General features: G+C 37.6%; 1 protein-coding gene across 2 annotated transcripts in view; it reads right to left on the bottom strand.

Annotated features, from left to right (window-relative positions):
- The window catches only part of ADAM23 (ADAM metallopeptidase domain 23), a 140,128-nt gene that overhangs the window by 37,466 nt on the left and 86,825 nt on the right, over window positions 1-15,837 (bottom strand). For both annotated transcript variants that reach the window (XM_024563961.4, XM_053919001.2), the window contains exons 7-15: window positions 15,184-15,256; window positions 14,314-14,390; window positions 12,288-12,353; window positions 7,677-7,748; window positions 5,433-5,596; window positions 4,368-4,452; window positions 3,330-3,420; window positions 2,429-2,477; window positions 10-109 (exon numbers count right to left, since the gene is read on the bottom strand). In XM_024563961.4, coding sequence (XP_024419729.2) covers window positions 10-109; window positions 2,429-2,477; window positions 3,330-3,420; window positions 4,368-4,452; window positions 5,433-5,596; window positions 7,677-7,748; window positions 12,288-12,353; window positions 14,314-14,390; window positions 15,184-15,256 — 777 coding nt within the window. The remainder of the gene's footprint in view (window positions 1-9; window positions 110-2,428; window positions 2,478-3,329; window positions 3,421-4,367; window positions 4,453-5,432; window positions 5,597-7,676; window positions 7,749-12,287; window positions 12,354-14,313; window positions 14,391-15,183; window positions 15,257-15,837) is intronic.

Genomic DNA, 15,837 nt, shown 5'->3' with positions numbered 1-15,837 from the left:
GTTACTAACCTTTGTTGGCCTATTGAAAAGACAGGCTCCGCCCCCTCTTTGTAAGAAGTCTCTATACTCCAAAATGCTGCACTTGGAGAACTTTCGGGAATGGGAAACCCTGAGGAAATAAAGAATCAATTATGTAAAAAAAACTTCCCAAAAACAGTCACCAGAGAAGAAAACTAAAACCCTGGAATTAGAACAAAATATTCACTCTGGACCCAGATGATTTTACACAAATTTTGACAAGGCACTTCGTGTTCAAATAGCCAAATAATATGTGTGATAAGAATTTATAAAAATAGAAATTCAAAGAAAATCGCAGATCTGGGGGCAAGGTTACAACCTGCTCAGCATTCAAGCCCTTTGTTCTCTGGGCTTGAAAGAGTTTTTGAAAAGCTCATCACATAACTTCTTCGTCTAGATGGTATTTTGAAATGAGGTCATTTTATTTGCTCCGTCTCAGTAAAGGCAAGTACTTTTTTGCCTCCGTCCTGAGTAAAAAGAGCTCGGGAACCCACTAGATTTTACTTTGAGGAGGGAGTTGAAATGGTCAATTTATTAAAGATTATATAATACAAGCTTCAGCCAAACAATTTGGGTAAACGAGGAAAGCCTAAAACGATGTGTTAGAACACACACACACACACACACACGTTTTTAGTGTAGATACACACAACAGAATTGGGGTAAACTCCTATGAATAATAGCTTCTTATTCTCAACCACGAATACTACTATTGGGTGACACTCATGATTTAGCAGGACTGCAACATGAGCCTTGCTATGACTTACGCAATCAAATTACTACCTATGTCAGTCAGTACCTGCGGGAATGTTATACGCATAGTCAAGCTTAAACTAAATCACAGAACTTGATTCCTGGAGCATATTTGCAATCGTACGTAGTCTGAGATTTGCAAGGACACTTACGCTGGGACGCAGTCTAATATTTACGTATCCTGATATGTGAGGGCGGTTATGGAGGGAGGCAAAATCTGCCACTGCTGACAGTGATCTCTTAGGAGAACTGCACAGAAACGTATACTTGAGAATAACTTCAAATAGTTTTATCATACCCTAATTTAGTCAGCCCAAAAATTCATTGAAAGGGGGTCAAATACACAGTGAGGGAAAATGATCTGACTTTAGATGGCGGGTACACAATGCAATATGAAGGTCATGTATTATAAAAATTTACACTTAAAGGCATACAACTGTAATTGAATAACAATAAAAATTAAAAAAAATAAAATAAAAAATACATTAAAAAAAGATTTACACTTGAACCCTATATAATCTTATCAACAATGTCACCCCAATACATTTAACAAAAATTTCATTTAGAAATTAGGAGTTTAGAAGACATCCCTCTACGGAACCAATATTGAAAATGACGTGACCTTCCTATAGCAGCTCTCAAGAAAGCCTTTGTAAGCCATAATGTTACTGAACTGTGGTACACAAGCCAGGGGCCATGGAGTCCAACAGTTTCAAGTCTGAACTACATTTCTAAAACCATGTGTTCTCAAGTAGCAGGCAGCCCAGTGGACTCTCTGCAAACCCTCATGCTCACACTCCCGACGTCCTGTGAGCTGGCCTCCCGGTGGAGGAATAAGGGAGGGACTCTGTTCAGCAGGTCAGGGTTTCTGGCCACCCGGGCTCCTGGGGGGCGGGGGTAGCACCAGCAAAGGCCAGTGGGTTGAGCAGATGTCAGGCTTGGGCAAAGGAAGTAGGAGAGGCACAGGGGCAAGGAACCTCTCCCATCTACGAGGAGAGGGATCTGGTTTAGGGGGCCTTGGGGCAGTGGTTCCCCAGGGCAGGGGTCCCTGGGAAAGAGGGTAATGTTTCCAGGCCTTGGTTCACAGAAGCAATGGCAGCTCCAGGGCAGCTTCTCTAGTGCCCAACGTATCCACAAAAGCAGAAAGGAGAGAGGTGAGGGAATGTGCAAACATCTATCAGCAGCAGACTACCTAATTTAGACACATAAATCTGCTTTAAAAAAATGTATTGATTATATAAGCAGTATAGTACAATTTTTATTACAGCAACATGTCTATTTGTGAGTTCCTTAAAAAATAAATTGACAACGAAATTGATTTTCACTGACTGCTTTAGGTAGACAACCAGCTTTCAATTCTAAGTGTACTAAAAAATTAATGCCTCTATTAAACTTAGAAGCATTTAATACTGTCCTATCTTTAAGGGTTCATAGAAGTAGAAGTAGTTACTATATTTTACATGTACCACCAACTTTAAATAAAAAATTAAAATAAACTAAATTAGTCCTTTCGTTTTTAAAATATCAAATAATTAATTATTGAATTTATACTAAGTGCTTAGCCTAAAAAACCAGTAGCTGAGAGACTGTGTTTCCAATTATATGCGGCACTTTCAGCGGAAGACATTTATCAAGTGCATGTGTAATGAAAACTTACCCTGTTTCTTCCATTATGCAGCCACCCCAGGACTCTGTGCAGTCACATTCTAGTCCAAGGACACCATTAAAGCAACAGAAGAGAAGAGAAACAACAGAAGTCACACCTTTCATTTTCATTACAGCTCTTAAATAATTTCTTATTACTAATTCCATGTCATAGCTACAGAGGGTGAAGTCTCACTGGACAAAATCGACTTCTGTTAAACCAATATTTCTTTATTCTTTGCAGAAGTATAGGTTGCTTCCTTAGATAACAGCTGACAAGAACTACCATCGTGCCCCTCCTCATTTTCGTAAGTCAGAGAACTCAGTTAAGTTCCTGGGTCAGAAGCTGGCCGTCCAGGAGGCTTTAGCTCCACGCTTCTAGTAGGACTAGTAGATGGCTTAACTGGAGGTAGATAGATTGGGAAATTGCGTTTGAGCTCCTTTTTAACTCTAGATCTAAGCTCCCTCCTGATACACTTGCACTCTTATTAAACTTGTGAAAGATCCTCACCAGCATCTTGTATCCATACTCAGGTGGTTAGAACCCAGACTGTGAGTGCTCCCCCCCTCCCCCTGCGCAGTATGAGAAAGCTGGTCACATTATGAGAAAGTATGATGTTAGGGACTTTGGAAAAAGGACATTTCTACAACCCAGACATACCAAGAATTACCTTAAGTTGCTCATCTTAGAACTTTTTTAGATGGAAGAGATATACTGCAATTAAACTACAATGACTTAGAAATTAAAAACTATGTTTTATTATTTATTTTTATCTTTTATTATTATTCAAGTACAGTTGTCTCCAGTTTCCCGCCACCATTTCCCCCCACCCCACCTATGTTTTAATTGACTGGACATGCATCACACGGACAGAACAGCATGTGAAAGGGAGTAAGAAGGTCAGTGTACATACTTGGCTTTCTGCTAGAAGGTTCCCATTGGATTCCAAGGTTTTGAGCCAGGCTCTGCGATAATACTTGTGCCACTGCCATTGGAAGACCATACTGTTTTTCAGAGTTGAAAGTGTGTGGGAAACATTTGAGAGAGTGCACAAAGCTAGTTATTATTTCTTAATCATTACCTCCTCAACCTCAGTTCCCTAAGTAGAGCCTCACAGCATCAAAACGCAGCACGCGCTCCTTCCTCATTTCTTCCTTACAACAGGGCCCAAGAAGCAGAAGGCCTCTGTTACCACATGGCATCTCTCAGAACTGATGCTCTCACATGGAATCGTAACATACAAGTCCTAAAAGGCTGTGCCCCAACACAACTCCTAGCAAACCAGGAACACATTCAACTTGCTACCAGTATGTCAAGAGAGGCCTCCACTGAAGGATGGCTGTGGGGATAACCTGGTGTATTCTGGTCATAACCAGAGTTTGCATAGAGTTTGTTCAGCTTTTTGGGTGCTGTTGCCAACTGTTATAAGAATTTCCTTTATATAAACAAAGGTATTGAAATCTAAACAATGAGACTAAGGAAATAATTGTTTCAATTAATTCTACAGTTAGGTAAGTAGAAGGCATAAAGGTAAAAAATTTACATAGGAAGAAAACAAAGATACTGATTAGATACTATCACAAATTCTTTGATAGAAATGAGTTAAACCTAACATGAGCAAAGGAGCATTATAACTTTCAAAAAATGTTACAAAGGAAAGATTAATAAGCCTGTACAAATTTATCTGTAGATGCCAAAAAATTCTCTTTGGCTTGCATTTGCCCGATAAATATGAAAACTATTCTTATGAAATGAAACAATACCTCTCTTCTAACAACAAAGACCAGTTTGGGTTCTATTTACTATTATAAGGCACTCATATTATATTCTTGATGTCACTATCAGTCCAAACAAGTCTGAGAAAGGATGTAAACTGGACCCCAGGGGGAAAAAAGAGATCAGATCAGGTGCAAAGATGAAGCTCGACTTTAAGAAAATTGACAGAATTTACCTCATTCACACCAACTCCCCTTGTGCGAGAACAGACACCTCCAAAGTAACTCAGGCTGCTTCTCTTATAGTGGAATGTCACGCGCCTTAAGAAAAAAATCAGTATTAGGAAAGCAATATAGTGACCATCACGTGCGGTCTCCTAAAACATGTCCAATCCCTTACACTGAATACCCAAAACCATCCCGCTTCAAAAAAATCAAAAACTGCATTTCAAATACATTTAAATTTATGTTGTCCTAGAAACCTTTAAATTATATTATGTTAATAATCTCAGCTGAGCAAATATTAATTGAGCCTCTACAAAGCATCATGTATTGGCTCAGGAATTGAGGACACAAAGATAAACAGACCACAACTCGTGACTTTTTTCTACTAGAGAAGATCTGGTAGTTATACAAAATATTGCTGATTGTTACAAAACGTTGATTGAAGGCAGAAAGAAAAGAAAGTAAGAGTACAGGTGAGAGGAAAGGGAGGAAGCTTTGACTGGTTTGATTCCAGGACAGAACCTTAGAGAACTGTCTGAAAACAGCTTCACCGTAAGTGGGGAAGGGAATACGTGTTACACACAAGAAAATAGGGTACCTCTTTTCCTTAGTGATAGAAGTTCAATTTTAGTCAATAATTCACCTCAAAGGTCTGTATTTCCTAGCCTCTCTTGCAGCTCAATGTGGCCACATGAGTAAGATTTAACAAATGATTTCTTGGTGAAACTGATGTGTGCAAGCTCTCAGGCGCTAACTCGGCTGGAAGGAATGCCCTCTTGCCGTCCTCCAGGACTGCCGTTCCTGCTTCCTGTAATGAAGGCTGGAGCACCAGCAGCCATCCTGAATCCCAAGTTGACCTTGTGGATGGAAGGTCTGAAGGTAGGAGGTTTTCTGAAGATATATCTAATGACTGCAGGGACCACCCTCCCAGCACCAGACAGCCCACCTCCATGCTTCTTATATCACAGAGAGGAATCAACATCACCCCTGTTCAAAATCGATATGTTGACATATAACTCAACTGATAAAGCAAAGGAATAAAGAGAAGTGTGAAGCCAAAGACCACAGGTACATACGAGATGAGATGCACAGCATCAGCATGTTGCTTGATACGCTGCCGGTACTTGGAGAATTCATGAAGCATCTGCACGGGGTTGGTGGTGATGTCGATATGATCCTTCTCAGTCCAGGTCTCTACAGCCACCAGGACAACCCTGGTGTTGAGCTGTTCCTTGTAAATCTGGGGGTGGAAAACAGGACAGGTGCAGGAGGAAAATGCTGGGTCAAACATGCACAGTCAGTGATTCAGAGTCAGCGGAGAGACAGGAGGGGAGGTGACAGGGGAACACGAAGTCATAATTAGCTCATCAGAGAGAATCTTCTTTTCCTTTCTCACTTCCAAGAGCAACAATAAGAGAGAATGAACAATCCCCCAACTGGCCTCTCCTACAATATTATTTCAGTCTCAAATCAGCACATGTGATAGCCAGGCATCTCACTTCTGAAGGAAGAGTAGGGACGTCAAGATTCAAAGGTCTAGACATAAATTCAAAACAGGGTTTAGAAAAGGCCTCTCAAACCTCCTAAGAGGTAACAAGTTGGAGCCAAAAACGCCAGCTCTGGGTGGTGCATTACAGCCAGTTACTCCTGCAGGATTGGAACGGCTCACTAAGTCCTTGGACAAGCACCAGCACCATGGCTGGCTTGCCCTTAGAAGCTTTGTTATACGAACAGTAAAATAACACTGGGAGAGAACCACAGGTCTGAGGCCAAAAAAGAAAAGAACCGATTTATATCACCAGTTCACCTTCACCACAGGGTGGCATCACTCACAGCATTTAAATTGTGTCTTTCTGCTCTCTTTCTCTACTTTTGGCCCGGTAGCTAAATAATTCACATAATTAAGCAATTTCAATGAATGTTGTCATTTTGTCCTCTTTTCAAGCTAATTAAGAAAATAATGGATGACCTTTGAACACGCTGAAGAAAGGGAATATCAGCATGCCTAAATCAATGAAGTGAAAATGATTTTTACAAGAAGCAAGTTAAATGTAATGTCTTTTTAAAATCAATTGTTCAGCTTCAGAACCTTGTATGGTAACGCAAAATAAAAATTACACTTTTCAAGATGTAATTCTGTTCAATCATGCTGAAATGACTAACACAGGGATGCTGCCAAGTAAACAGCTTTGGCAGGGGGAAAGGTGTGTTTAATATTCTCATTTCCATATTCACTTATAATTTTCCTCTCAGAAGATTGACAGGAGCTAAAATTAAAGAAAACCAGGTATAAATTGGCTTTCAGAATTTCAATCCTAACTCCATACGACACTCTATGCCCATCCAGCTGTGCCTACCAAGCATTGTATGAGTCTTTATACGAGTGGAGGTTTTGAACGGCTCAAAAGGCAAAAAAGAAGGCCATTCTTTGGAGAAAATAGGTATCATTTAAGTATTTAGCAATTTATAAAAAGGTTTTTATTCACTAGTTAAGAAGAAACATACAATAAATATCGGATAAAAAATATATTTAGCTGAACAAAATAGCACTTTACATTAGAATAGACAAAGTAGAATGCTATATTTAATTTATGACTAGTCTAATGAACAAGTTATTGGAACATAATGAATAATATTCACATTTATGGACTTCCTACCTAAAACAGGAAAAAGCAAGAAAATCTTAACCATCATGCCCTGTAAATTACAAAATAAGGAAAAAAATTATCAATAGAAAAGATTTTTAGAGTTAGAGGTCTTTGTAAGGAGATACACATTTTACTGTTGCAAATTAGTTTTATTTGGGGACGCACTTAATTCTGTCACCTAGAAATGAAGTCTGAAGCATTCCACTAAGAGGAACAGCAAGATGACCAATTCTGGTTTAAAATTTTGTTTGTATTTCCTATACGCTTCAAACACAATCCACCTCAATGTATTAGTTCTTATGCCATATATTTAAGTCAATAAGCTCAACTGATTATTATTAACAAAGTCTCCTTTGTCAAATTTAATTTACATTCTTCTTCGTAGCTAATTTTCTCCAGCATTTGCGTCCTCCTTGGGCACTGATGACAGTGAGAGCCAGACATCACTCCGAAGCAACTCAATGCGTTTTTGGAGTTCCATGACTACCTGGACAGCCCCCCAAAACTCTGGTAACACTACTCTTTGTGAAGCAGGCCATTGCATAATTCCTTAGCCAGATGAGCTTAAAGGGGGCATTTTTACTTTTTCCCAGGAAGGAACTAAAAGTAAGCACACAGAAATATAAACCATTCCATCTTGGGAAAATAGATTTGAGAAAACTGGATACTTACAGAGTCCACAAGGTTGACCACAGATTTTGCGAAGTTGTTGGTATGTGCATGAGAAGAGCGATACTTCTTGTACTGGGGAGGAAAAAAGATGTATCAGTCACTGCCAAATCATAATGGTAAATTTCAAAATTCTGCAAAAGCAGAAACCCCGTAGCAACAGTAGAAATTGGGGATTAAATATATGGAACTTAGTGAGCACCCTTGTTGGATCCAGTGGAGTTCTCATAGTATTTCTGTGCGAGGCAGCAAAACTCTGACAATCTAAAACACCCACAATATTCCAGGTAACAGAGAAAGCCTATAGAAACATGTGTGAGGAGCCTCACTAGAGAGAAGTAAGTTAATTTCTGTCTCCATGTCTATAAATGCAATCTTTTCATCATCAGTGAAACAAACTTCCCAGCTTTTAAAGGGCTGACACCAGGAAGTTTCATCCCAACTGGATGCCCTCCTCACTTTAAACTCAAGGCCATACACACATCAAGAAAATTGCTTAGGCAGCACTGTAAACACTGTCCGTGATACGGAATGTGTCTTCCATACATTCCAATATATTCTTGTCAGAAGATGCCTCCTCCAAAGGAAGACTTTTGCTTTTGACTGCTCAAAGTTAGAAGAAAGAAGAGACATAAAGTAAAAGTGAAGTGTGCCAATAGTTTATGATTATTTAAGAAAATAAGGAAAAATAAATCAACAGAGTAGTTACAAAGCAACAGCTGAAGGGCTAGTTTTAGCAAGGCGTACTTCGCCTCCTACGTCTTTGAGAGAACATTTGGAAACAGAAGTCTACTACAGGGGCTCGCGCCCTCTACTGCGAAAAAAGAAAAGCATTCCCAAACTACCAAACCGGACTTGCACCTTAAGTTTTTACAAGGTGTCTTCAATTATAACTATTAAAACAGTGCATCTTTCATAAAGATTCAAAATATTTCTGCATTAAAAACCATGATATTCTTTTTTTCCCTCCTTTTCCACTTTCACACTGTAAATTTATCAGACTCTCCCTATTTTATTCTCTCTCTAACCCTGTGACTATGTTTTTTAAAAAAAGAATATATCTTAATGGTTACATACCTGGTATTTATTTTTGATAATACTGAGCACACTGTCTCAGCCCATGATAAGTGTTCAAAAAATGAGTAGTGTGTTCTTCGTAGCATTCACTAATTTATAACTAGTTATATTTATAACATTTGCTATGGTGTGAATGTTTGTAACTGCCCCCAAATTCATGTGTTGAAATCCTAACCCTCAAAATGTTGGTATGAGGAGGTGAGACCTTGGGGGGGGGGTGCTTAGGTAAGGAGGGTGGAGCCTCGTGAATTACTGTTTATGTAAAAGAGGCTGCAGAGAGACCCTGGCCTCTTCCGCCAGGCGAGGACACGGAAGGACATTTTAACTGTTTTTTTTTAAACTGAGAATAAAGAAGTTGCTATAAATAGTACAGCATTGTAAGTTGCCTATCTTTCAAAGTAAATGCAAAAGTCTCTCTGGGGTGAAGACAATGCTTTAGAACTAGGGAGAGAGAACAGTTCACCACATAGTAAAGGTACAAAATGCCACTGACTTGTACACTTAAAAAAAGTCTTGCCAGGAAGAAGCACACACCACAAAAAGAAAGTAAAGATACCAGTTGACACGTCCTTCATGCAGTGGTGTTATACATCTGTTAAAATAAATTGACTTTCCTTCTGAATATTAATTGGTCTTTTTGGGAAACCTCTTCCTATAGTATAATGGGCAGGAAAAATAGGACATGCAAGTTTCAGAAACTGAGGTCTTTTGAAAGCCTATCAAGATGTGGTAAGATTTTCATTTATTTCCATGTTTGTAATTTCCAAGCCTCTGATTTTCTTTGAAAAAGATCCCTCTGCCTGTTGTGAGGTGAGTGAATTAGAGAGGTTCAGAAATGGAAACAGAGACCTGTTGGGGAATTATTACAATAGTCCAGGTGAAAGATAACAAAGGCTGGACATCTGCACGGGCTGTGGAAGGTGAGAAGGGAGAAGAATGAAAGAAGTCTCCTAGGTTTTGAAGTGGAATAGCCGGAGGAGCAGTGGTGCCATCTAAACCAAAATCATGAGAAGGACTAGGGGGAAAGTTTAGGACTCAGGAACCAAGAGTTCTGATTTGGAAATGTCAAATGTGAGATGCCTGTTTAATGCACGTATGGATGTCAAACAAGCAGCTGAACCTGCAACTACGGACCTCAGGAGGCTGGGAGCACACAGAGTGATACATTTAAAGCCATGCTATTACCTGAAGACTCGAGACTGGAAGGGATGGTGCTGGAGGCGAGTGACGGAAAGAAAGGAAAGCCCCAAACCAAGCTTCAGGGCACTCCTACAATTCTGGAGGTCAGATGTAAAAGACTAAGAAATGGCCAGTGAAGTGGGAGAGCTGTTGTGTCAAAGAAGCCGAGAGATGAAGAAAATGTCTCAAATAGGAGAGAATAATCAACCGTGTCCAAGGCGGCTGAATGAGTAGGCGAGTAAGGTAAGGACGAACAGTGACCACTAGATTTGTTTGCTTGAACTTCCATTTAATTGAGCACCTAGGACTCACTAGCATCTACAGTAAGTCTCCTCCGAGAAATACTTGTTCCATACAACTCTGTGAGGTAGGTTTTATCATCCCCATTTGATAAATGTGGAAAGTGAGGCTCAGAGAAGACAAATAAAAATAGCTGGAATTCAACATCTGCTCTGAGTTGTAGAGGAGAGAAACTCATTCAGTTAGCAATTCTTATAAAAGAGTTTATGGATATTCCTAATCATGATTACCCATGAGAGAGAACTCAATTTGGTAGGTACCTATAAAGTAGGGTTTTTCAGTATGCTGAACATCTGAAACTAACAGAGAATAATACTGAATGTAAACTATAATTGAAAAATAAAAATAAGTAACAGTGGTTTTAAAATAAGAAAAACCAAAGGAGATTTAAATTGAAAAACATTTGAGCTACTACATTTTCATTTGCTGACTTACGCATAAGGATACAGCAAAAATGTAAGCAAACATTTGTATTTCATGTACTTTAAAATGTTTCAATCATTTTCTATTAGAATAAGGTTTTTAATATTTATATTTAGATTAATGGCTCAAAGAAATATTTGCAGACCCTTTTCAAGACTATAATTGGCTCACAAATTAGGCTCCAGCAGCCAGCTACTAAAATGCTTTCTACAAAATTAAGGGAGTGTGTGTGTGTGTGTGTGTGTGTGTGCGCCTAATGAAATCCACTGATGATATGATGCTTGCTCAAAATAAGATACCTGCACTTTCTTCAGAAGGCCAATAGGAGGTTACTCTGAATTAAAGAGGTAAGCTTGAGTGTAAATGCAGAGAAACATTTCTATTTCCTGCCTGAATGAGAACTAATTTTGTATACAAAGAAAAATGTCCAATCTCCATTTATGATAAAACTTACTTTCACATGTTCTGAATACTGAAAATAATTTACATTTAAAGTGCCAAATTTGCCTTTTCTTCCTAAACAAATACAATCTTTAAGAAATTTGTTTTCTGAAAAAAATAAGATAAAATTAGAGCTTGATTTCCAATCCAAGGATAACAGTTATCAAAATAACTATGCTGCCTCATCTAGCACAAAGATTGTAAGATGAATACTCTAAGTAGGATGATTATTCTAAAACCCAATAGCAAATCTCCTGATATTGAAAAACAGATGTAAATTATTCTAGTTTAGTTTTTTAAATCAAGACTTTTTTCAAAGAGCCAGGAGTTAAACATTTCCCAGCATGCCAAAAGTATTGAATACACTAGCAAATAACCTACTGACCAAAGCTCTTTAGAATGCTCTAGGCTTCAGCCCAGATATTTTATAAGAGAAACGGTTCAGTGGAATATGGTTAAGAAAGTTTCTGACTTTATCTTAAAGAGAAGCCAATGGAGGGGGCAATAACTATTTTTCATACATCGTTTACGTGTTACTAAAATGACACATTGAATCACATTTTCCTTTGACAGAAGTAACAAAAGATTATTCATCTTTCCAATATTTTAATCATCAGTTAAGGATGGTCTCTTTGGGCATACCTTTATTATAATACATATGCTTATTTCCTATAATTATATCTGCCACAAACCATAATAATTGGTAAGGAAAATAACGTGCTAGCAGACGAAAGACACGAAATGAAATTAGAAAGCAGTGACCAAACACCTAGATGGAGAAAAGCAGAGAGCACGAATTTTACGTGAAGACACATCAAAGGTAACACACAGAGCTAATGTGAGAGGGCGTGGGCACAGCAGGGGACAGCAAGGGGGGGAAATGGGGACAACTGTGATTGAACAACAACAAAAATATTTTAAAAAATAAGTAACAATTTCATTCAAAAAACAAAGTTAAATCCATCAATTACAATTATTACTACACAGAAGGAAAGTTGAGAGTCCTGAAATTTCTACAAAACCCAGTGTTCCAAGACACCATAAAATAAACGAAGTCATTTAATATTACCAAAAAATAAAGTATCTAAGTATCTTGGCTTTAATAAGTAATAAATGGTAAGCAAATAAAAAGTGAAGTGTATTCTTTCTCAAGTAAGCTGTTGGATCCAAAACACATTGATTCTATACTCTTACCATTTTGTGATCATTAACAATCATAAGTTCCAAATATTTCATTTCTTCAAACACACCGCGAGATGGCTGTGGAAAATGTGGAAAAATACATGGTCAGAGAGAACAGCGCCGTCTCTGAGGAGGACTGTTCAGTTATAGACTGGCTTTGAATTTCAGAGGGGCTCTTTGCTGCCTATTTAAAATAAACATCCTTGAAGAAACCTGCTCAGGGAAACAGAAAAAGGGGACCATAAAGTGAGAGCACACATTCAAGAATCCAGAAAAGAACTATATTTAAGTGTTATTACATTACTCATCAAGACAGAGAACCACCTATGTTGTCTTTATATCATTTTTACACATAAAAATATTACAGTGAAAAATGTACAGTATAATTCCATTAAAACAAATAATCTCAATTCTTTGGCTCTGAGATGTGATAAAATATTCATCTCTATTTAAAGCTTCAAGGAAAACCTATGTAAAACTCATTTACCAAGAATAGCAGAGTACATCTAGAAAAGGTACCAACTGTAGTAAAATAGAAACCTTAACTCAAGGGAGTGAAATCTTAGTAATAGTGTACTAATCCTTCAACACACAACTTCTCCCAGGAATAAACATTAACAATTACAATATTTGAAATTCTTCCAAATTTTTATTATTACTAGATAATCTGTAAGGGCAAGGGCTCAGGATCTTAGCCATCACTTGAACTTCTATTTCTCTTTCTTAATTAGAAAAAGAACTTTATATTTCATAGGGGTGAGCTTTAGTGAAATGTCACTAGCCTAATATAAAACTTATTACCAACCACACAACTAAAGAGTAACTAAAGACATCTCCTTCAAGAGGAACTAAAACGATATCTCTAATTTAAAAAAGGAGCAAGAAAAAGAAACTTGTATCACTTATCACCGTCATACAAAGACAGGGTCATAAAAGCAGGATGATTTGACCTTCAACTAAGTTTCTGATGACTGGAGGTGTAATTTTTTCAGAAAAAAATACATTCACCAAAACATTAGCTAAAATGTGCAATTTCCAGTATAATTACTCATTAAGTTATCTAGTAAATTACCATGTAATCTATATGCTATGGAATTAATTCTCAGTTACATAGTATTCACCATGTAATTACTAGACAGTCCCCGTCATCACGGCTTTCTAATCTATTATGAAAAAGACTAGCAACATAATTTCAGTTACAAAGCCCCTATACTTTTATCAATACATGGGAGCCAAAAGACAATTGCTGATTACATAATTATATGATTCTTATTTAGTAACTATTATGATACTAATGGTCAAATAGATTCATTCTGTTCAGAAAAACACATCCGGCTTTAAAGTTTGGTATAACAGAGGTTTTCATTAGAAAGAAATAAAAAATAAGTGTGCTTAGCCAACATCTAAAAACCTAACTCTTTCTCCTATTTTTCTTGTTAACAGAAATGTTTTATAGGATGTTATATAAGACATATATTTTTTTATAATTTTTTTCTTTTATAGATTCTAGATAGAGAGGAAGGAAGGGAGAAAGGGAGAGAGAGAAACATCTATGTGAGAAAAAAACATCCATCAGTTGCCTCCTGCATGCGCTCAGAACAGCAGACCGAACCCACAACCCAGGTGTGTATCCTGACTGGGAATCGAACTGCCAACCTTGCAGTTGGTGGGATGATGCCCAACCATCTGAGCCACACCAGCCAGGGCAAGCCATATTTTTTAAAAGTCTGCTATATTTTCAATAGAAAGAAAGTGTACTGCAATTTTCATTAAGAAAACACTTTGAAAATAGAGTTAAATCAATACATTCCTTCTATGACATCGGGGTTCATAGAACACCGTAATCAGTTTGTTACAGGGCAAGTTGAGTAAAAACTAATATGCCTGTAAGACTCCAGTTCTAGGGGTTTTTGGTTTGTTGTTCTGGTGTGTAAGAGGAAGTTGCCCACATCTTAACTGTTTTAGGTACACTTAGGTACTGTGTGATGACAGGCAATGGAGTGCAATGGCCCCACCTGTGGCTCAAGGTCACACTCACATTCACTGCTCTCTTCCTTCTCCTTTTCAACCACTGTAATTCAGATAGGAAGGGCCACTCACGACTGCTTTCCATACCTGAGTAAAAGAAAAAGGAATACCAAAATTTATGTTCGACTGCATTTCAATGGGAGTATGTTTTCCAAATGTTACATGAAGGAGTATTACATGAAGGAAATCTTCTGGATAAAAGATTTCATCTCAAATCAAAATTAAGGTGAAAATACACATTGATTGTTAAACATTTCACATTCTCACAGTCACACATATAATTCAATTTGTAATTAATAAACTATAATATAATTCAAACATAATTTTCTCCCAAACATCATCAAAAACAGAATGAGTTGTTCAAAACTCATTAGAATGTATATATTTCAACCATAATCACCTGACCTTCAATATCTGAAAATGGAAGAGAATTCTACTATGCTTAATTCACTTTAGAATTAAAATAATGTATGCCATAAGCTTTTACATCTATTATTAAAGACTGTTTGCATCAATACACAAAAGCAGTAACATCACATATAACAGTATCCGAAAGAAGGCTTCTGCAAATCAGCGTCCGTAAGATGTGTCAGGACCAGAGCGTACGAGCGAGTGCAAGTTGGCTGCAGAGCTGTAAATTTGGCCACACTCTGCTTCCTCATGCACCTTTATTCCTGGCTTCATATTTCAGTCTCTCCATCTGAAACAACTGTCCATACCTCATCACACGAAAGCCACCGTTCACTCCACCACCCATCCACACTGTTCACTCCAGATCTCAAGTCAATTCTGCTCCCCACAAGCCTGCATGTCTACCAAGTTCCACCAAATCATAGCTCCTATTACACAAAATAGAATAGCCATTCGAATTAAAACTTACTGAGATTCTTCATTTGCTTAGAATATTGTCCCGCCAAGGTTTTCTGGATTATATGTGGTCGACCTGTGCTTTTCTGAAACAAAAAACAATTGTAGACAATTGAAAAGCAAGATGTAATTATGCCTCTATGGGACAGTGTTAGAACTTTCTGTAATATCTTTCCTAAAATGGGGGCATTTATATGCTTATTTTTTTAGCTATCAAAAATGAAAAGTACATGTTGTATTGGAATTTCAATTTTAAATAGAGCATCATCCAATTGTTCCAATTTAGATAAAAGCAATAGTCTTATTAGCTACTCTTGAGTCTTAGCTTTCTCCAAAGCCACGAATAGGAAAGCCACAAGAAAAAAACACAAATGGTCAATGCATATATGAAAAGATGATGAATACTTTAATATTCTTTCAAAGTAAAAAATTTAAATATACGAATTTGTGCCTTCAAGTTCGCAAAGGTTTAAAAATTATGATAACCAAAGTTAATTAAAAAGAGGCAAAAAGCACTCTTATACACTGCTGGTAGGAGAAAATTGGTAGCATAGTTCAAAGAGAAATTTAGCAGGTCTATTAACAGCCCTGAAAACATCAATACCCTTTGCCCTAGAAATTACACTTCTAGAAATGTCTTGTTTCCATTACTATTATTACTATTAGC

The sequence above is a fragment of the Desmodus rotundus genome, chromosome 2 (assembly GCF_022682495.2).
Source record: "Desmodus rotundus isolate HL8 chromosome 2, HLdesRot8A.1, whole genome shotgun sequence".
Taxonomy (NCBI): Eukaryota; Metazoa; Chordata; class Mammalia; order Chiroptera; family Phyllostomidae; genus Desmodus; species Desmodus rotundus.
The sequence above is the reverse complement of the archived record's forward strand: the minus strand, read 5'-3'. Positions and strand labels throughout refer to the sequence as shown.